Here is a 23,023-nt window from a genome sequence, read left to right as displayed (position 1 = left end):
ACATTTGTGAAATACAACTTTGTTTGCAGAAAACATAATGATGTTCGAAGTCGCCAGTTTTTCCACGACAAACGACTTTCAACAACTTATTATATGCATAATTGTTGCAACTGATTGCCGGGAATTATATATATATATATATATATATATATATATATATATATATATATATATATATATTTGAATTACAAAAAACAAATACTAAAAAAAAACGTTGCATGACGCGAGATTCGATCCGGCAACTTTCGGATTACGAACCCGAGTGCTTACCGCTGCGCTACAACGCTGTAGAAAATTAGTAATCGTAGAGAGTATTTCACCGCAACGGTTTCTTTTAACCGTCGATTTTCTCGACAACGGCTGAGAAGTGCATCTTGGTGCTTTGCCACATTACACCTCTGGCCATGAGCTTTCATTATGCGCAGTATGAATCGAATCTGAATTTCACAATTGGCGGCCTCCCCTTGTGAGTGGAGCACTATGGGCCCCAGTAGCATGGGAAGAAATACACAGCGACGGTGTACCTTGATGGCGTCTTCGCCGTCCTCGCTGGCGGAAGAGACGGAGGACCTCTTCTTGCGGGGCGGGCGGACGGGCGCGGGCAGCGGCGGCGCGGCCTCCTGGTCGGGCGGCGGCGGCTCTCGCCCGGCGGCCGGGTCCGCGGGCTCCGAGGCGGCGGACAGCGCGGAGGGGGCGGCCTCGCTGCTGCCGGCGACGCTGGAGGCGGCGGGCGCGTAGCTGACGCCGTCGAGCCGGCTGGTGGGCTGCCGGCCGCGGCCCGCGCCCTCGCGCTGCAGGTGCGCCACCAGCGCCTGGTACAGCGCCGCCGCCACCACCACCGCGTCCTCGGCGCGCTCGCACACGAAGCCGTGGCAGTCCAGCTGCCGACGGCCGCCGCGCATCACCACCGCCAGCACGGGCGAGTGGCCCAGCCGCTCTGCGTACGCCCCTGCACAAAACGCCACGCTGCTGCACTCAAGTACACGGAAAACTTCCCGCCAATACCACACTGTGATCTGGATCTTCGTGATATCGCTCCCTCCTGTTGTAAGCAGTGTGTCAGGACTCTCCATTACATTAAACAATGTAGTGTCGGCAGACTTGCCAACACTACGCACACTAATTGAAAGAGGCGGCCAAGATGCACGCGCTAACTCACGAAGGATGGAGTGAGGTCTGAAACAGGATACGTAATCAATGTTATAAAGAAAAGTACGTAGCTTCTAAAATACTTAACTTTAATCCATCCTTTGTATACATCGTTCTTGATGAGCCATCTGGAGATTGTGGCGATACAAGTGAGACTCTTTAGATACATGCAATGTTACAAATGGCGCCTTGCTAGGTCGTAGCCATGGACTTAGCTGAAGGCTATTATAACTGTCTCTCGGCAAATGAGAGAAAGGCTTCGTCAGTGTAGTCACTAGCAAAGTCGTCGTACAACTGAGGCGAGTGCTAGTAAGTCTCTCGAGACCTGCCGTGTGGTGGCGCTCGGTCTGATCACTGACAGTGGCGACACGCGGGTCCGACATGTACTAATGGACCGCGGCCGATTTAAGCTACCACCTAGCAAGTGTGGTGTCTGGCAGTGACACCACAAACAATATATCCAACTTAACGCTATTCTTTCCATTGTGTAAGCACGCAGATATCGATAGTAACAGAGATCGAAATATTGGAGCGCGATTCTATTCTTGTGAGACGAGGTCTGTCTGCGAGAGTGGAAGAGTAGTGTCAGTCGAGAGCTCGGTCAGTGATGGCAGATCTTACCACACTGCCCGCATCTCGTGGTCGTGCGGTTGCGTTCTCGCTTCCCACGCCCGGGTTCCCGGGTTCGATTCCCGGCGGGGTCAGGGATTTTCTCTGCCTCGTGATGGCTGGGTGTTGTGTGCTGTCCTTAGGTTAGTTAGGTTTAAGTAGTTATAAGTTCTAGGGGACTTATGACCACAGCAGTTGAGTCCCATAGTGCTCAGAGCCATTTGAACCCATTTCTTACCACACTCAACGCCTGACTTCATTTATATAGCGAGGAGAGATCTAAATGGCTTAACTACGCTTGAAGATGGAATTCGAGGTAAAACTCGCAAGCATAGCACAAAAGCAACTGCAGGGTTAGGCTCTTGATTGTTAGTCCGAGTTTACAATAATCCCATGTTTTGCTTGTCAGTGAAAGAAGCCTCCTTATACAGGGTGTTATAAAAAGGTACTGCCAAACTTGCAGGAAACATTCCTCATACACAAACAAAGAAAATATGTTATGTGGACATGTGTCCGGAAACGCTTACTTTCCATGTTATAGCTCATTCTATTACTTCTCTTCAAATCACATTAATCATGGAATGGAAACACACAGCAACAGAACGTACCAGCGTGACTTCAAACACTTTGTTACAGGAAATGTTCAAAATGTCCTCCGTTAGCGAGGATAAATGCATCCACCCTCCGTCGCATGGAATCGCTGATGCGCTGATGCAGCCCTAGAGAATGGCGTATTGTGTCACAGCCGTCCACAGTACGAGCACGAACTGTCTCTACATTTGGTACCGGGGTTCCGTAGACAAGAGCTTTCAAATGCCCCCATAAATGAAAGTCAAGAGGGTTGAGATCAGGAGAGCGTGGAGGCCATGGAATTGGTCCGCCTCTATCAATCCATCGGTCACCGAATCTGTTGTTGAGAGGCGTACGAAGACTTCGACTGAAATCTGCAGGAGCTCCATCGTGCATGAACCACATGTTGTGTCGTACTTGTAAAGGCACATTTTCTAGCAGCACAGGTAGAGTATCCCGTATGAAATCATGATAACGTGCTCCATTGAGCGTAGGTGGAAGAAACTAAAATGAGCTCTAGCATCGAAATTAAGCATTTCCGGACACATGTCCACATAACACCTTTTCTTTATTTGTGTGTGAGGAATGTTTCCTGAAAGTTTGGCCGTACCTTTTTGTAACACCTTGTATAATTCTTCTCCACATCTAAGTAATATGCTGTGGTTACTAAGTGTTAATGTAACTTTGAAATTGAAATAATTTGTTCATCTGACACTCAGTCATTATTGACATATGTTATTTGTTATTCTTATTAGTAATACTTGTTCATGATGAACCTGAACTTTTAAATAGACGTAATTAATGAAATCCCTTCTCTAAAGTTATTTAGTAGTTAACAGGATCCAAACAAACTCCTTCTTATTAAATTCATTCTTAGTAATAATAAACTTTAGCCGCTGCTGCTGCGGAATTGGTCGCATATACGTTACGCTGCCCAGCGGCCAAAAATTGTTGTTCGTAATTAAAATTCCATCTTCAAAATGTTATACAAAGAGATCGCTCAGAATGACGTCAAATTTGAAAAGCGTATAACTGACGCAGGGGAAAACGTCACCAAAATAGGAAAAAACCGTGAAAATTTGAACAATGGAAGGCCCTGTAAGCGTCAGAGTCTGCACACCAACAGATGCACGCACACGGCTGTTCCTCATTTTGCGCCCGAAACGCCCAACATAACTGTCACCATGAAGGCCCGCGGCGCTGCTGGTAAGGTTCTTTTACAAGAATTGTGACTGTGTGCCAGTAGCCTTGTAGAAGTCCCAGACACTTAGGATATGAAAACCGGGGTTGATCCGATGTCTGCTAAGTATCTGGAGAAACTGATTACAAAAGTCGGAAAGACAGGTTCTTTTGAAGTGCTATATGGCAGCGGGAGGAAAGCAGTTGATCCGACGTCTGTCGAAGATGTGGCCACAGCATTGCAGGACGGGTGGAGCGTTGGTGTACAAACATGTAGTGCACGGTGTATTCCCTCAGCATTGGACATGCCTGCGAGCACGGTGCATAAAACCCTACAAACATCCTACATTGCTATCCATACGAAATAACTCAGGAGGTGGTCCCTGCTGACCTGCCAGCAGGACAAAAAATGGTTCAAATGGCTCTGAGCACTATGGGACTTAACATCTGAGGTTATCAGTCCCCTAGAACTACTTAAACCTAACTAACATAAGTACATCTCACACATCCATGCCCGAGGCAGGATTCGAACCTGCGACGGCAGCGATCGCGCGGTTCCAGACTGAAGCGACTAGAACCACTCGGCCACAGCGGCCGGCAGCAAGACAAACTCTGGAATTTCTTGCTCGCATGGAAGTGGACAATTAATGGCCATGCAACATTCTGTGGAAAGACGAGGCCTACTTCCTTCTACAAGGGAGTGTCAACACGCAGAACTGCGGAATATGAGCAAGGGGACATCCGCACGCACATCATCAGGTACCACTCCATTCTGCACAGATGACTTTGTCGTGCGTGTTGACGACATCGTTTATAGTAGGGCTGTATTTCTTCGAGGAGATGAGTCTGCGGGTCCTGTTACCTGTAGCGTCGCTGGTAAACGCCATGAGAGTCTTTTGCGCACCAGCGTCATTCCAGCCCTTCAGCAGCGTGGCTGTGACGATAGGGTCTATTTTATGCAAGGTGGCACTCCGCTACGTATTGCATAGCCACTGAAGCGGCTGCTGCAGAGGCATTTCGGAAATGTTAGAACTGCCAGGTGATATCTCTCTAAATCCTGACCGTTCATATCACCTGATCTTAATCCATGTGAGTTCTGGCTGCGATGTTATCTGAAAGATGTTGTGTTCAGTGCTCCCATTCGAACATAGTTGAACTGAAAGCATGCATTTCGCAACGCATTCTGAGACCCTGCGATCTCTTGTGGAACATGCTGTTTCTCGACTTCAGCTTGTGTCAGAAAATGGTGGACACCATGTTGAACATATCCTGCACAAGTCTTACGACAAAACCGATGTAATTTTGCTTTTTATGCTGTTTTTGCCTCACGACACTTAAAAACCGACTTTTCCCGCTCAACAACTGTTGACTGCCGAACTTGCGCAGTCATATACATAGAACAGTACGGGTGGTGCAATGTGCAACTCAAACCATAGGCGTCGTATCGCGATTCATCTATCATTTGTAGCCGACTCCATACACGTTAAGACGCGTACGGTATCATTTATTGGTAAATTTTCGTTAACTTTTTTGTTCCGTGATGTTTCCCCCTGCGACAATAATATGCCGTTCAAATGTGAGGTCATTCTGAGCAGTGGTTCTCTTTTTACAACGTTTTGAAACTGGAATTCTGTGGACAGCCCGCATGTATACTGCCTGACAAGAAAGGGGGGGAGGAGGAGAAGGAACTGCTGTGGAGCTTCACGGGTCGATAGGGCTTGAGACGTGATTTCAATGAGTACAGAGTCGAGTCAAATATACAAAGAACTTCGCGTTATGAGCATACTTGTCAATATGATGTTGCATTCCCTCTGTCCTGGATGCGCGAACTGATTCCATAGCGAAGGATATCACAGCCTTTGAATTCTCTCCTGAGGCAAGCTGGCCCACGGCTGTTGTAAGTGGTCCTTTCCTTGACATCCTGAATACTGGCACTGGGATTGAGTTTCTGTACTGGTTCCACTCCAGTTCTAACGGGGACAGATCTACGGATCTTGATGGGCGAAGGAGTACCTCAGCATCACACAGAGAGTTCATGGAGATACACGCCATGTGAGGACGAGCATTGTCCTCTTGAAAAATGGCACCACGAGACTGCCTACATTACGCTTACCCCTGCTCTTCTGGAGTACTGCTGCTTTGTATGCGATCCTTACCGTGTAGGACTGAAGGAGGACAGCGAAAAAAGCCAAAGACTAACTGTTCTATTATCGCTAGAGAGTTACACTGGTGCGACATGAGAGTTAGGGTGGAAATCATTAAAACAAAGGCACTGCACTGAGATCTTTTCAGGTCATTTAAATCTTCAAATTTCTCTTCTGAATGCGAAAATATTTTTTTTTGCCTCCCGTTTACATAGGGAGAAATGACTATCGTAAATGAATAAGACAAATCGGAGCTCACACGGAAAGATTTGTGTGTTCGATTTTTCCTTGTGCTTATCGAGAGTGCGACGGTAGAGAAATAGTTTGCAAGTGGTTCGATGAACCCTCTGCTAAGTGTGAATTACAGACTAGTGATGTAGGTGTAAGCAGTCAAGTTACCTTACGTAACGTCAGAAGCATAATCACATAAACACACCGTCGACCGCCTGGTTCAAGCACGACAAGCAGTGAGTGCAGGCAGCATGACAAATTTTCTTTTCTAGACTCATATTTTTCACGCAGCTTCATTCAGCTGTGAAATTTGGAAATTGATATATGTAAAAGTATAAACGCTTTCACTATTAGCCGACATGTGCGTCCAGAGAGAATTCAGTGTGTTGACATTTAAAAAGTTTTATATCGTTTATTTTTCTCCCTCAGTTGCTCAATTTTTTACGATCATGTAGATCATGTAGTTGCGTAAGCAATGCCTCGTGTCTACACAGGAACTTCGCATCAGGGTAGTCTCATTCTGGTGTATCTGATATTACAGTTAATACAGTATTCTGATGGGTAGTTCGTGCATAGAACTAGTAGGATGAGCTGAATCACATAGAAGGCACTTTAGGTTGTCAATGTAAGTTCATAAACATACATACCATTGACGGTAAATGATTAGAGTTGCAATTCTCTGTGACAGGTAGAATGGCCACCAGACTGTATTAGTGCTAGCCGTGTTTAGTGTTCTTACTAGGCCTGGTAGGGTAAACGAAATCTATTCAAAAAATCCCAGAACTTCCTCCACAAATTTTTTCTACGCTTACCTTTTACGTATTGTGCATGTCTCCTTAGAAATACTCTCCTCCACAATGGATACACCACTCCCAACACCGTTTCCACTTCCGGAAGCAATCTTGGTGTGCCCCTTACTGGATCGCGCGAAGTGCTGTCTGCGAATTTTCTTTTATCTCGTCTATCGTTGCAAATCTTCGTCCTTTGAACGGGGTTTCAAACCTTGGGCTTCAGGGGACAGGTTTGGAGAGTCGGAGAATGAGGCAGTCCAGTGATTTCTTTTTTTGTGCAACAGTCACGCCCTAACAGGGATGAATGTGCGGGTGCGTTATCATGAAGCAAGAGCCATGAACTGTTTCGTCACATTTCAGACCATTTCCTTCTCACATTTTTACGCTTGAGTCGCAACACGTCCCCATAGTATCATCGGTTACCAGTTTGTCCCTGTGGCATTAATTAACGATGAACTAATCCTTTAAATTCAAAGAAAACTATAATGGCTTCGAAATTTGACCTGACCTGACGAGCTGCTTTTGGTTTTGGAGAACGTTTTCCGACCCATTTTGAAAATTGATCCTTGGTTCAACTTCATAGCCTCAGACCCCCATCTGATCACCAGTTATAATTGTCTTAAGGGATATCTCGTTCTCATTTGCGCCATCCAAAAACTCTTCACAGATTGCGAGGTGAAGGTTTTTCATAAGCAGCGTGACGAACTCGGCGGCAGTACGATACATTCCAAGATGCTGTGTCAGGATGTCATGACATGATCCAACCGAAATGTTACATTCTTCTGCAATCTCTTGGACCTTTAGCCTTCGATTGGCACGCACAATTTCGTTGACATTCCTGTCATGAGCGTCATCGGTAGACGTTAAAGGGCGTCCTGAACGAGCGTTATCTTTAACTTCCGTCCGGTCATTTTTAAACCGAGTGAACCATTAGTAACACCGAGCACGGCTTAATCACTTATCACCGTAGGCTTCCTTCATCATCTGATGTGGCTCTGTAAAAGTTTTCTTGAGCTTCACGCAAAATTTAATGCAGCGCGTTGCTCCTCTATCTATGCCATCTGGAAATTCCGAAACTGTGCGACATAACGTGCTACTCAATACAGCACTGAACAGTAACTGACAGACATACAACAATGAAACTTCTGGCCATTACACATTAAACATAGGCGCGTGCAGGTATTCCAACCGCATTTCGCTCCAACACGCCATTGGCGCGAAATTACGAATGTTTTGGAATTTTTGGAACAGACCTCATATGAGCGGAGTGAACGGCGTCAGATGTTGAGTAATTTCCACGAATGAAACGGAAACGCCGAGTGCTCGTGTGTGACAGCGTTACCACCGTGCGAAAGAGTTTGAAAATGGCCTCATTGTGAGTCCCCATTCGGCCGAATGGTCGAATCGTGCAGTATCTAGATTTTTGGGGCATTAGGACGAGAGAGTGGACCGGTCTTCGAGTGCACTGCAACTTGAGGGAAGATTCTGGTTGACCACACAGCACTGAACAGAAGGGAGTATCACAGTATTGTGCACTGAGCACATCATAACGTCTTCACGTTTGCGTCTGCCATCCGAGAACAAGTAATACACTCCTTAAAAGGTTCTACATTATTCGGTATCACTGGAGATTAGCAGCAGGCAGACTATTTTGCGTCTGCGATTCGTGGATTTGTCTATTGCTCATAAAATCCTGTATTCGTCATGATGCACCCTATTTACTCAAGATTATTTCTTGCGAAGAGAACAACCATTTACACTTCGAGTGGGCTCCTGCAATAATTTTAGAAGAAAGCACTTAGTACAATTTCGGACGATGTTTTATGCCTACCTTCGACTTTAAACATGCGCAGTGTGAGCCAGAAGTCACGAAAGTGTTATAAGTGTGAACAACTTTTTTATTTATTTTCTTCTCCTTTCTTGTGTATCATATTCTGACAGAGGAAGGCTTTGCAGTTATAGCACCTTCGTGACTTTTTACCTACGCTGTTTCTTTGCCAACACATCGAGAGCATATTGAAGTTACCACCAAGTATAGTTGTTTGTGTCGTGTACATTTTCGAAATGAGACTTTTACGTAATCTGGCGTACCAGAAATTAAAAATTAATGGTAGTTCTGAATAGCAGTATTCTACACGTGTACTATTTTGCAGTCTGTCTGTTGATCTACGTCTGTTAATTCTGAATATAGCTGTTCGGTTTATAATCATTCTTTCTCAAATGAGGCTCTTATGTCTTGATATTGCTAAGACTCTGTGAAGAGGACTGTTGTTAGTGCAACGTTGTGCCGGTTGGCGACACTGCTTTCTACCGTGAGGATCTCTGGCTCTGTGCAGTGGCACCACATACACGTTATTCCTGTGAAGAATGCCCGGAGCGGCAGTCTGTTGTGACCGACGACCAGGAAGATACCGGCATTACTTGTAAACGGTCGGCTGCGTTAGATGTAGGAGCTACGGGAAGCGTGCCCAGTATTGGTCTCGCTCTTGGCTACGTTTTCTGCATCTCGTAGTTGGTTTGCATTTGTACCGGAATCCGTATTTTCACCTAGCAGTGTATGAACTGTGATTATCTACGATCTTGGAATATTATACGAGTACAGCTGAACTTCTAGATTGGGAAAATAAGTACACGGCATTTCTAGGGATGTGAACTACAAGTTTTTTTGTTACCTAAAATTGCAGGTTTAATCTAGGCTCAGTTCAAGTGTATTCCCTCTCCGAGATTGTGGATTTGGATTTCATACTGACTGTTTTGAGGTATCGTTTTCCAACTCGTGTGGTTCATCTCAAATATGGGAATTTTCCAGAGCTCGCAGGCGGCGCTTCCGATTTGGTAGTGGCTGACGTAACTAGGTAGCCGCTGGAGCTTGTGTTTACAAAGTTGTTACCACTGTCAGTCTCCGGTGTTGGTGTTGTATACCCTAATTGTAAGAAGTGGTATCTTGACATAAGTTTTACCCTGGTGCTTTTCGTAATAAACTGATTTAGTATTGTGGACCACAATGTTGGTCAACGAGTATGATGTGGTTATTAGCTCGACCTTATAAGTTATTTTATATCTACGGGATTGCATTGGGTTTTAGAATGTAAGAGCTGCACCTGATTATGTGAATCTAACGAGGTGGATTTTTAAGTATTTTATTGATATGCTTGTTAAATGGTGAGCCTTGATCTGAGTGAGTTTCGTTCTAAAATATATTCCCATGTATATGATAATTATTTTACTGAGTGTGGTTTGTAGATTTCTTAATATATTTTCAAGAGTTTAATTCGAATTGGGACTGGGTTATAATACTGATATCTGAGGTGGAACTGGAAAGAAACGAGCAGCGACAGGGGCAAGTTAGTTGGATAAAAATTGTAACCTTCTGTTCTGGCCTTTGCTAATATTGTTTGTATCTCAGTTGACCACAGTCATTTCCTTATGTAATTGTAACTGTAATCAATTATTCAAAATGCAGTCACGATCGTATTATTTATTTTGCAGCCATCCGGTTTCAACCAGCGATGGGGTCATCTTCAGGGCAATTTGCACCATTTGGTCCCTCGCTCGAGTCGTCACCCTGCCTGTGTACGGTTGGTAATTGCCAACCGTGCATAGGCGATTGTGACTGTGATTTTGAATAATTGATTATAAGTAAATTAATCGCTCTTATCTCCACACAACTATTCTGTCTAAAAAAATTATAACTATGTTGCTAGTATGGAACTTAAGTATTGACAACATGTAGGCCTATCCTGTGGACGTGCTCTTCGTGTAAGTAACTACCAGTGCTACTCATTGTTTTGTTGTTTGCCTATCTCTCGGCTTCGCCGTTGATGCCGCTAGTCCACAACGAAGCTATACTTAACAGGTTATCATCAGCTCAGTCCCTGCATTCAGGCTGGTTTCCATAGTATCCGGGTCTGCCTCCAGAGGGCCTCCCAGTAACCAGCCGAGAGTGCAGAAGATTGTAGCAGGGGTCGCTCCAGACATACACCTCTTGCTGCATCCGCCGCAACTACGATAACCAATAGGAAAATTGCAACCTTTCGCCGTGCGAGCATGTAATCACATGTCAGTTCTAGGATAATATATTTGTCCAATGAATACCCTTTTATCATTTGTATTTCTTCTTGGTGTCGCAATTTTAATGGCCAGTAGTGTATTTCGCACATTCCTGTCAGGTAGGTAACCTGGACTGCAGCCAATGGTAAATGACTACCGCCGGAAGCCTTCCGACTTCTACCGAGACCGGTCTAGGGCGCCGATTGGCCAAGTTACGGTTGGCGCACCGTAGTTTCGGGAGGCTAGTACTCACCGGCGGAGGCAGGCAGCGGCCGGAAGAGCGCGTCCTTGTCGACGGCGTCCGGGTCGGCGATGAGCGGCAGGAAGGCGAACTGCGCGTCGGCGCCGCGGCGCCTGCGCACGAACTTGACGGCGGCCCAGACGGCGATGCTGGGGAAGGCGGTCAGCCAGTGGCGGCCGCGAGCCTCCACACGCAGGCCGCCGGCGCAGATCTCCAGCCAGCCGGCGCCGCCCGCCCTGCGGCAAGCACACGCGTTGCAGACGGCGCTGCACCTTTCACACAAGCACGGCGCCGCACTGTACTGGACACCGTGACCGTCAACAGTGCTGCTTTTAAAAGGAAGCTGACAAGGGAAGTTCTCCACGTCCAACAACTGAAGCCGAAGAAAAACGATAGATATTTATTCCTGATATTCGGCTTAATACGTATAGATTTACAAGGTGATTAAAAAAAGAAAGAAGAGCTTTCAATTGTGTATTACAGACAAACTATAAAAGAAACACACTACGTATGTTATTGGACAGAGGAAGGTTCAAAGTTTGACACACCAACGCCGTTGTTTGTTTCTAGCAACATGGCGACCACACCACAAGAGAAATCATTGTGTGTTGGAATTTGCGGGAAGTCAATCCATTGTTCAGGTGAAACGTGCATTCCGCCGTTGATTCAGCAAGAAGCTGTCTGTGTACAAGTACATTTATGACTGGCATAAAAAATTCTTGGGAGATGGTCGCATACGCAAAGGGAAGAGCGCTGGTCGGCCACGCACATCTAATCAAAATGTCGAGTGTATCCGAGACGCGTTCACACGGATCCCTTGGAAGTCCACAAGATGGACAGTTCAGGGACATCAACTTCAAACAACAGTGTGGCGTGCTCTGAAACGACGCTTGCATATGAACTTTACAATTGCAGTTACTGCAGCAATTGGGTCCCATCGGCAGTAACAGAAGATAGTAATTTTGTATTTTAGTTCTCCAGGATATGGCAGAGCGACTCATCTTTTCGCACGAGCCGATGTTTCAACTATCGGGTGAAGTAAACCACCATAATGTAAGAATTTAGGGGTCACATAATCCTGGCGTCGAACATGAAAGAGACTCACCGAAACTGAATGTGTTTAGTGTCGTTTCTGTTCACAAGGTGTAAGCGTATTGTCATACCGCTGGTTTAGTTGTGGAGTATCTTAGCGGGCAGTCGCGTCTGTAGAGTCGAGCACCGGACACGCAACTGTTGTGTTGTGTGTAGCTCTGCATGTGAGAGGCATTGTTAGTATGGAAGTTGTGATGCTACAAGTGCTGTTACAGTAAAGTCATAAAATAAGCAAATAATTCAGAGAAAAGTGCGTCAATAATTACTTTAGTAATGAGCAGTGCTGCTGATAACGTATTTGTGTATCCTCTAGTTGCGTGTCGTACCGTACAGTATCAATCATCCGCGCCGTGTTCGGTCTCCAAGAATGAACTAATGTGAATCGTTAATACTATTTACCACGAAAGAGAGCATTTAAGTGCCAGTGTCTTGTAGCGAGCGTGAGAACGTGCGTTCGATCATCGCGTTCCGCATCATCTACAATCAACCGCGCCGCGACGCTTACGCGCACGCTCGTACAACTGAGAACTGAAAAATTAACTTTACGGACAGTGTTATATCATTACTAGTGTCAAGGAGGACTGGTATCAAAAGAAATCTGTGTAAGCGTGGCGAGCGTAAGAACTTTCGTTCGATTACTCGGCTTTCGCATCATCAACAATCATCCACGCCGTGTTCGGTACGCGTACGCTCGTCCAAGTGATATTGTGGAGAGATAATCATCAAGATTGCTAATTGAGATAAACAATTTATCAATTAGAATGTAAACAGTGCTACCTGCGATTTCCTTTAGCGTCTCAGAATATAGTTGTGCTTTGACGTTGAGTGGCTCCGCCAACTTGCTTGCATATTACACACATAATTTCAGGCAAGCCAGCAGCAGTGTGGAGCAGAACAGTACGACCGCCGCGGGATTACCAGGTACGTGGTGTGGACAGGGCGCACGGTCACGAAAAGCGGAAGCGACTACCACTTTAAAGTACCCCACCCATTAGTGCCCCCGGGCGTGTTACAAAGGTTTATGGATCCTTCTTTTTTGCGGAGGGAACTGTGACAGTCGCGTCATACCTGGACATGCAGCAAAATTGGTTGTTTCTTCAACTTCGAAGATTAAATGATTTATTTTTTATGTACGACAGCGCCCAGTTTCATTGTCACCTTGAGGTTCGGCGTTATCTTAACAACACCATCCCACAATTTTGGAATGGAACAAGTGGGCAACAAGATATTGTTCATTGTTTTTAGCCTTCCAGGTCGCCAGACCTGACACATTGCGATTTTTTTCTGTGGGGCACATGAAAGACAGATTCTTTATCCCACATACGGTATCTACACTTCAAGATCTGACAAACAGAATTGTGGAAGCTGTTGATTCAAGAAACAGAGACTTGTTGATTCATTTGTGGAATCAAACGGACTACCGTTTCGTTTTATCTCGAGCAACACATGGAGTTCATGTTGAGTGTATCGCTTAGTGTCTGTGCTAACCCAAAGCTTAAACCTTCCTCTGTACAGTGACATAGGCCATGCGTATCTATCTTTCACAATTTGTCTGTAATAAGCAACTGAAATCTATTCTTTCTTTCTGAGTTCCCCTATACTACCTAAAGCGGCGTATGAAAATTTGTGTCGCATCGGGATTCGGATTTCCCGCTTATTGCGAGAAGTCGCCTTGGCGTTTAGGCTATCGCAGCACGCTTTCCAGACCGACCCAAACTTCCACATGTCACACACCTAGATGTTCCTTCTCATAGAAGATAGTTAACTCAGTAAGCTGAATTTCGGGAATAAATTCCAAAATTTGAAACTGTAGTTCATCATCGAATATAAACATATATAAGGTGAAGACGGGCCTGTGACGAAAATGACAACTGTAGTCTAGGACTTCTCGTCGTATTGGTTCTAAAACCTGTACTGGAATCACGAGATGTGCGACTGTGTAAATGAATTAATAAACTATATGAAGAAATAGATAGGTGTGTGACATATGAAAATTTGGGTCTGTCCGGGGGGCGTGATCGGATCACGTAAATGGTAAGACGGCCGCTTGCTATAATCGAGTAATCAGGATTCGAGTCTTGGTCTGGCACAGATTTTAATATGTCGCTTTAGGTAGCAAATCAATACCTATTGCAGTTACGTTGAATTTGAGGACTAAATTTCAATATTTCAAACTGTAGATCGTCATCAGATACAAATACGAATAAAAATTATTTTAAGATTCGGAGATGTTATACTGAAAATAAAACAATCGCGGTTTTCAATATAACCATGAAAAGCGACTGCTGTATCAATCCGCCAACGATGGAATGGAATGAATAATATAGAGATGGGTCCGTTCTACAACCCAACGTGGCCATCTTTCTGCTAAGCTCTACACTTGCGTACAATTGTTGTTTCAAAGTTAACGAATGTAAAGAACACAGCACAAGTTACTTAGGAAGTATTTCCTTGTGACATAACCACCAGCAGATTCACAACAACCATAAAAAAGGCATAAATTGGTCAAAAAGGAAACTTCTGCTTGAAATAATATACACTGTCTGGTCAAAAGTATCCAGATACTCCTATGTCAAGCGGGTTTGACCACTGGATGTCACAAGAGACAGTCCCGAAAATGTAAAAGTACGCGGGGAGTGTTCTGAATACAGAAACAGTGACAGCAGAATGGATCGTTCAAGAAGCTTAGTGACTTATATGTCTATCCTCCTACAGGACCACGTTCAAATGCTTCGATGCTCTTGTTTTCCAGGTTTTCTCTAGTTCACTACCACGCAGTGCTGTGCTACAAGTGTACACACATAAAAAAAAAGTTTTGCATCACCCCGGTTCCCAGAACTCCTAAAGATACAAGTTGACTGTAGATATTGAAACATAGACACAATACGCAGAGCCTGTTAGACCGATGGGGTCCGACAATCGATCAGTTCCAGCCATTCCACTAGGAGGTGTATGGTTCGTGTTGTCTGTAGTTCAACCTTGCCCAAGGTCAGTACCGCGGTTCGATCGCGTCCGCATTGTTACTTTGTGACAGGAAGGGCTCTCAACAAGAGAAGTGTCCAGGCGTCTCGGAGTGAAACAAAGGGATGTCGTTCGGACGTGCAGGAGGTACAGAGAGACAGGAAATGTCATGATATGCCTCGCTCAGGTCGCCCAAGGGCTACTACTGCAGTGGATGATCGCTACCTACGGATTATAGCTCGGAGGAACCCTGACAGCAACGCCACCATGTTGAATAATGCTTTTCGTGTAGCCACAGGAAGCGTGTTACGACTCAAATTGTGCGCAATAGGCTGCATGATGCGCAACTTCAATCCCGACGTCCATGGCAAGGTCCATCTTTGCAACCACGAAACCATGCAGCGCGGTACAGATGGGCCCAAAAACATGCCGAATGGACCGCTCAGGATTGGCATCACATTCTCTTCACCGATGAGTGTCGCATAAGTCTTCAACCAGACAATCGTCGCAGACGTGTTTGGAGGCAACCCGGTGAGACTGAACCTTAGACACACTGTCCAGCGAGTGCAGTAAGGTGGAGGTTCCCTGCTGGTTTGGGGTGGCATTATGTGGGGCCGACGTACGCCGCTGGTGGTCATGGAAGGCGCCCTAACGGTTGTACGAAACGTGAATGCCATCCTCCGACCGATAGTGCAACCATATCGGCAGCATATAGGCGAGGCATTCGTCTTCATGGACAATTCGCGCCCCCATCGTGCACATCTTGTGAATGACTTCCTTCAGGATAACGACATCGCTCGACTAGAGTGGCCAGCATCTTCTCCAGACATGAACTCTATCGAACATACCTGGGATGGATTGAAAAGGTTTGTTTATGGACGACATGACCCATCAACCACTCTGAGGGATCTACGCCAAATCGGCAAGTGGGACAATCTGGACCAACACTGCCTTGATGAACTTGTGGCTAGTATGCCACGAAGAATGTAGGCATGCATCAATGCAAGAGAACGTGCTAATGGGTATTAGAGGTACCGGTGTGTACTGCAACCTGGACCACAACCTCTGTAGGTGGTACAACATGCAATATGTGGTTTTGATGCAGTAAAAATGGCGGAAATGATGTTTATGTTGATCTCTATTCCAATTTTCTGTACAGGTTCTGGAACTCTCAGAACCTAGGTAATGAAAAATTGTTTTTGATGTGTGTAAATTCTTCGAAATTTCTTCCTCAGATTTATTTCAATGTTTGGTACTGTAAAAGTCAAATTAAAACGAGTCAGCTGGAAAAAAGCTGGTCACTGATTATTTTTTTTTACAAGTAATGGTCGTAACTGTTAATACATTTATTCCAATGTGGGACAAGACGGTCAATTCCTTCATGGAAAAATGTTTCATGATTGTACCCAGGCGTGCACCTCTCCGTCCGAAGCAAAATCGATCGCCACGAATGCCTTTCTTCAAGGGTCCCAAAATATGGAAATCGCATGGGAAGAAATCGGGACTGTATGGAGTATGTGTAAGGGCCTCCCAGCAAAATATCTGCAGCGCGGTCGAAACAATCTTGGCGACATGTGGGCCTTCATACAGTCCCGATCTCTACCCTTGAGATTTCCATACTTTTGGAGCTCTGGAAAAAAGTTCGTGGCCTTCGATTGGCTTCGGACAAAGAGGTGCACTCCTGAATACAATCATGGTCCCGCAGGCAACCGCAATCATTTTCCCATGAAGGCACTGACCGGCTTTTCTCAGTGGTATAAAGATATTGGCAGACATATTACGTTTGAAATAACAAACGGTTTACTCTTTTTTCCATCTCTCTCATTTTCATTTCACTGCCCCTTATAGTCAACTATTTTTCTTTCAAACTATCAGTATTCTATCATTTCGCCTACTTTGTGATTTCCAAACTTAATGTTAACTTCATCACCAATATCATTTCACTATAAGCATGTCTTGTAATTCTTCCTCGCTTTCACTAACGATAGCAACGTCATTGATGAATCTTTCTATTGATGTCCTTTCACCTTGAATTATAAGCAGATTTCCATCACTGCGTATTCGATATAATGCATGAACAGTAGGGGAGAAAGACTGCATCCCTTCCATGCACCCTGGCCCTTCAAAGAGACGAGTAATGTTTTGACTGGTGGCGTTATTCGTTTAACTGTTATTTATGAAAATAAAATGAATGAATTCTGGCTCAGATAGGTCAATCGACACCGACCGACCGCCGTGCCATCCTCTGCAAATAGCGTCATTCGGATGCAGTATGGAGGGGCATGGGGTCAACATACTGTTCACCTGGTTGACCTTGGGGCCCCTGCTGCTCATTCAAATAGTTCGTCAACTGATCTCACGCGTGCAGGCCATACCAAACCTCCCAGCAAGGAAAAATCGCCGGCAGTATCGGCAACCCAACCTACATAGCAGCGAGACACGTTGACCACCGACAAGGGGACTGTACGGGCCCTCACCGATGTCATTCTATTGCCAGGGGGTATAGAGCACGACCAGGACTTCAACATATATAAACAGGAAGACGCAACTCTCAACTGTTTTCGTATATTTCGAGTTACTGAGCGAGGCGGCGCAGTGGTTAGCACACTGGACTCGCATTCGAGAGGACGATGGTTCAAACCCGCGTCCGGCATGAAAATTTGGGTTCTCCCAGATTTCCCTAAATCGCTTCAGGGAAACGCTGGGATGTTTCCTTTGACAGGGGTAGGCAGACGTCCTTTCCCATATTTCACTAATTCGATGGGACCGAAGACCTCGCTGTTTGGTCTCCTCGCCCAAATCAAACAATAAAATTCGAGTTTGACAATTTTTGGCGGGCTTATGTACTTTACAGGGTCTCTAGTATTCAGGAATTCGCAGCGAAGCGAGTAAGCGCTTAGTTTCATCAGCACGAGGATTCTAGATGGAATGTCACTGCTGATACCTGTTTTTTATCCCCACGTAATTATGACAACAGATTTATTGCACATTTTGTCTTCTTTGTTTTTCAGTCTCTTTTTTCAGCAGTTGCAGATACACAGAACAACTTATATAGGTTAATGCCGCCTTTTGCAACTGTAATGAAGTATTATTAAGACAAGTACGTTTTGCTTTATTCTGAAGCATCTTCAGTGATCATTGTACCAATATTTTTTTTCTCTCTTTCAATTTTCTTTGTTAGTATCATGAACAGCTAGTATGCTTTAATTACTAGTATAAACAGTGTTTATTTTTATCGTTACTCACGGTTTTTTGTTGTTAACATCCTTCTGCTTGTTCTTCCACATGAATGTGTTAGTTTTTAGCGCACAGAACTTTCAATGCGATAATGTGTTCACGTTTCCGTGTTCTGAAGAATCGCTGTCATCTCACCATTTCGTGTGTTTTCTCTTGCTATTGCGAGATGCGTTCGTCTTTTGTTTGTTTCGGCAGTGGTGGGGTCTTCTGCTGTTGTACTGTGTGTGTGTTTATGTACGTGTGGGTATCTATGTTTGTAAAGGGAGCTCACACGTAGTGACTACTGTGTGTATAAATTATTGCTTTACTATGATACAGTGGTGGCTGATCTAGTGGGGGATATTGCCCAGTTTGTGATGTTATTTGCGGGGAAGTTCTCTCGCAGGTTTAGGAGATATTTATTGTTACTGAATTTGAGTATTTGCATGTCCCTTTCTATTGTGGCATGATGGTGGTAGGGCTCCCGGGTTCGATTCCCAGTGGGGTCAGGGATTTTCTCTGCCTCGTGATGACTGGGTGTTGTGTGATGTCCTTAGGTTAGTTAGGTATAAGTAGTTCTAAGTTCTAGGAGACTGATGACCATAGATGTTAAGTCCCATAGTGCTCAGAGCCATTTGAACCATTATTTTGAATGATGGTGGTTTTCCTGCAGGAGGTGTTCTGTAAGTGTTGAATGACTGGTGCCATATTTCTATGCCATTTTGTGTTCCTTATAAATTATTTTATTATGACTGTGCAGATATTCAGTATTCAATGGTTCAAATGGTTCAAATGGCTCTGAGCACTATGGGACTCTTCTGAGGTCATTAGTCCCCTAGAACTTAGAACTAGTTAAACCTAACTAACCTAAGGACATCACACAACACCCAGTCATCACGAGGCAGAGAAAATCCCTGACCCCGCCGGGAATCGAACCCGGGAGCCCTACCACCATCATGCCATCCTGCCCAAGGCAGGATTCGAATCTGCGACCGTAGCGGTCCTGCGGTTCCAGACTGCAGCGCCTTTAACCGCACGGCCACTTCGGCCGGCAGTATTCAATGGTTAATTTGTTTTTTTTCCTAATCTGTAACCTGAAAGAAAAGGGGAAAAAATTTCATTAACCCTAGATTACTAAACGCTCGTAAAATTTACGATTGCAGTTGGTACCAAATCGCGGCTCCCGCTAATGTGGTACTGTGAGTATAAGGTGCAAAACATGACATATTGTACACATTTTGTATGTGACATACCATAGAAGACCTTATAATTGTAACTAAATAATGCGCAGCCCTTCCTTTAGTGTTCTAGGTTTAAAGAGATTATAAACAGAAAAAGGATACACTGGTTCTTTCTAATCAAAACGGCGTTTCGGCAACTCATAGGGATTTTTTTGTGAACTCACTGGAATAAGCCGGCACCGGTGATTTAAAGTGGTACATATGTATTGTAACGTAACAATAATTTGCAGCTACTCCGGGATAGCAGAACTGTACGTGACTCCGACGAGGCAGGAATATACACTCCTGGAAATGGAAAAAAGAACACATTGACACCGGTGTGTCAGACCCACCATACTTGCTCCGGACACTGCGAGAGGGCTGTACAAGCAATGATCACACGCACGGCACAGCGGACACACCAGGAACCGCGGTGTTGGCCGTCGAATGGCGCTAGCTGCGCAGCATTTGTGCACCGCCGCCGTCAGTGTCAGCCAGTTTGCCGTGGCATACGGAGCTCCATCGCAGTCTTTAACACTGGTAGCATGCCGCGACAGCGTGGACGTGAACCGTATGTGCAGTTGACGGACTTTGAGCGAGGGCGTATAGTGGGCATGCGGGAGGCCGGGTGGACGTACCGCCGAATTGCTCAACACGTGGGGCGTGAGGTCTCCACAGTACATCGATGTTGTCGCCAGTGGTCGGCGGAAGGTGCACGAGCCCGTCGACCTGGGACCGGACCGCAGCGACGCACGGATGCACGCCAAGACCGTAGGATCGTACGCAGTGCCGTAAGGGACCGCACCGCCACTTCCCAGCAAATTAGGGACACTGTTGCTCCTGGGGTATCGGCGAGGACCATTCGCAACCGTCTCCATGAAGCTGGGCTACGGTCCCGCACACCGTTAGGCCGTCTTCCGCTCACGCCCCAACATCGTGCAGCCCGCCTCCAGTGGTGTCGCGACAGGCGTGAATGGAGGGACGAATGGAGACGTGTCGTCTTCAGCGATGAGAGTCGCTTCTGCCTTGGTGCCAATGATGGTCGTATGCGTGTTTGGCGCCGTGCAGGTGAGCGCCACAATCAGGACTGCATACGACCGAGGCACACAGGGCCAACACCCGGCATCATGGTGTGGGGAGCGATCTCCTACACTGGCCGTACACCACTGGTGATCGTCGAGGGGACACTGAATAGTGCACGGTACATCCAAACCGTCATCGAACCCATCGTTCTACCATTCCTAGACCGGCAAGGGAACTTGCTGTTCCAACAGGACAATGCACGTCCGCATGTATCCCGTGCCACCCAACGTGCTCTAGAAGGTGTAAGTCAACTACCCTGGCCAGCAAGATCTCCGGATCTGTCCCCCATTGAGCATGTTTGGGACTGGATGAAGCGTCGTCTCACGCGGTCTGCACGTCCAGCACGAACGCTGGTCCAACTGAGGCGCCAGGTGGAAATGGCATGGCAAGTCGTTCCACAGGACTACATCCAGCATCTCTACGATCGTCTCCATGGGAGAATAGCAGCCTGCATTGCTGCGAAAGGTGGATATACACTGTACTAGTGCCGACATTGTGCATGCTCTGTTGCCTGTGTCTATGTGCCTGTGGTTCTGTCAGTGTGATCATGTGATGTGTCTGACCCCAGGAATGTGTTCTTATTTCAATTTCCAGGAGTGTATTTATCATCACTCATCACTAAATGCTCTATTAATTAATACCGAAAAGCTGCAGTGCACCTGTTTGAACGTTGCGACTGGCAGCAGTTGAAAGCACGACGTCAGTGTCAAGAAGACTATCGATTTGTGCGACATGTATCGAGCAGAACTAGAGAGCAAAGTGACACCGCTACGGGGACAGATGGATATCCACCGTTTCTATTACATATTATGGTTTATGTTTCAAAAACATTTCAGAATAGTATTCTGTAAAAAGTGATTTGTCATTCTAAGCTTTCAAAAGAAGTCGACATTGTTATGATGGCGAGAGACAAAGGGGGGTGGGGGGTACGATTTGCGGTGGTTGAAGAGGTGTGTTCCGACACCTAAAATTTTAGAAATGAAGCCTTTACGGTTCGACTTCGGTCATTGTTAACCATAGTCAGTGCAGACTATTTACACTTGTGACAAATGCACTGCACAATAAAATTAAAGAATCACTTCTCCGAAACTCTTGGCGCAAAAGTAGCTACAACATTCATCTGTAATGGTGAAAAAAGCGCGGCTGCCAGCGAAACCCTCCCTCGGGATTGACGACGCTTCAAACAAAATGATGACACACGCGAAGAAAGGTCAGAATTCAGAAGATCATGTGTCGTGTAAACTGGTTTAAAGACTTCCCATTGGCACCAAATTTCGCTACAATTCTGCCCATCGCCGCCGTGGACGTGTCACGTGATGTAAAGGTCGTTACGTCACCCTCTTACCACGTTAACTATAAAATTTGTGATTTTTCTAAACATGAAGTTTAAAACAGCTCATTCGTTTGGTCATAAATTAAATAAATTCTAGAGTTTCATACACCTGTAAGTATGGTATGTATGCTGTACAAAATTCATCGAAGGATCTCTCTCACTTATGAAGAAAAGTGTGCATATAGCAACAAATGCAGCCATAACTAAGTGAAAAAATGATGAAATGTCACATGTAAAAAAAATATTTTGTTATATTTTCGAACTTCCACTGAAATGAGTGTGAATCCTGAATCCTTCCTGGTGATGCTGACAAAGTTTTATAACTTTATTTGTAAAAGTATAGACACTGGAAATTAAAATGTCCTGTGATGCCTCTCCTGCTCCAAGTCGGCCCGTTTGACATCCTACTCCCCTTAATGAAATAGGCGAGGGAAGCTTGTAATGTGAGCAAGGAGGAGGACACTTATTCATTATGGCTAGCATAGAAAGAAAGTACGGATTACAGAAGGTTGGGTGACATTGTGTAGGAGCAGTAGAGAGAAGTGTAGCGGCTGACCCGTCCCGGTGGTGCCTGCCCAGGTAGAGGTCGGCCAGCGGCTGCTGCAGGCCGTTGAGCGTGGTGACCTTGTCCCGCAGAGGCACGGCGCCCAGGTACTCTACGGGGAAGCGGCCCGACCCCGACCCCGCAGGAGGCGGAGGACCCGCCGTGGACGCCGCCGCCGCTGCCGCCGCCGCCCCCGAGGCCTCGGCCATGTCGGCGAACATCTTCTCGATGCGCGCCTGCACGCTGTTGCTGATGCGCGGACGCCGGCTGCCGGCTTCCTCACGCCGTTGCCGTCGCCGCTCCTCCTGTGTCACAGCCAGAGGGGAATCACTCAGAGTTACAGTACGGCTGGATCATCACAGCCAGTTGCACAAGTGTAGATCGTCTAGATTCTTTGCCGCTGGCCTATGGATACGCTGCTTTTAATTGAAACAGAAATAGACTGGAGGGAGAGGGTGAACTGCAACTGTATTACGTTAAAAATAGTGAAAGAGCTGAAAAATTATCACACGTCATATACCGGGTGATCAAAGTCAGTATAAATTTGAAAATAAACCACGGAATAATGTAGATAGAGAGGTAAAAATTGACACACATGCTTGGAATGACA

At 45.7% G+C, this 23,023-nt stretch overlaps 1 protein-coding gene across 1 annotated transcript in view; it reads right to left on the bottom strand.

Annotated features, from left to right (window-relative positions):
• LOC126204287 (uncharacterized) overlaps nt 1-23,023 on the bottom strand; it is a 223,278-nt gene that overhangs the window by 41,728 nt on the left and 158,527 nt on the right. Inside the window, exons 4-6 of the mRNA XM_049938674.1 lie at nt 22,426-22,718; nt 10,977-11,200; nt 525-949 (exon numbers count right to left, since the gene is read on the bottom strand). Coding sequence (XP_049794631.1) covers nt 525-949; nt 10,977-11,200; nt 22,426-22,718 — 942 coding nt within the window. The remainder of the gene's footprint in view (nt 1-524; nt 950-10,976; nt 11,201-22,425; nt 22,719-23,023) is intronic.

Source organism: Schistocerca nitens, chromosome 9 (assembly GCF_023898315.1).
Source record: "Schistocerca nitens isolate TAMUIC-IGC-003100 chromosome 9, iqSchNite1.1, whole genome shotgun sequence".
NCBI lineage: Eukaryota > Metazoa > Arthropoda > Insecta > Orthoptera > Acrididae > Schistocerca > Schistocerca nitens.
Note: the sequence above shows the minus strand (reverse complement) of the source record. Positions and strands in the feature narration are given on the sequence as shown.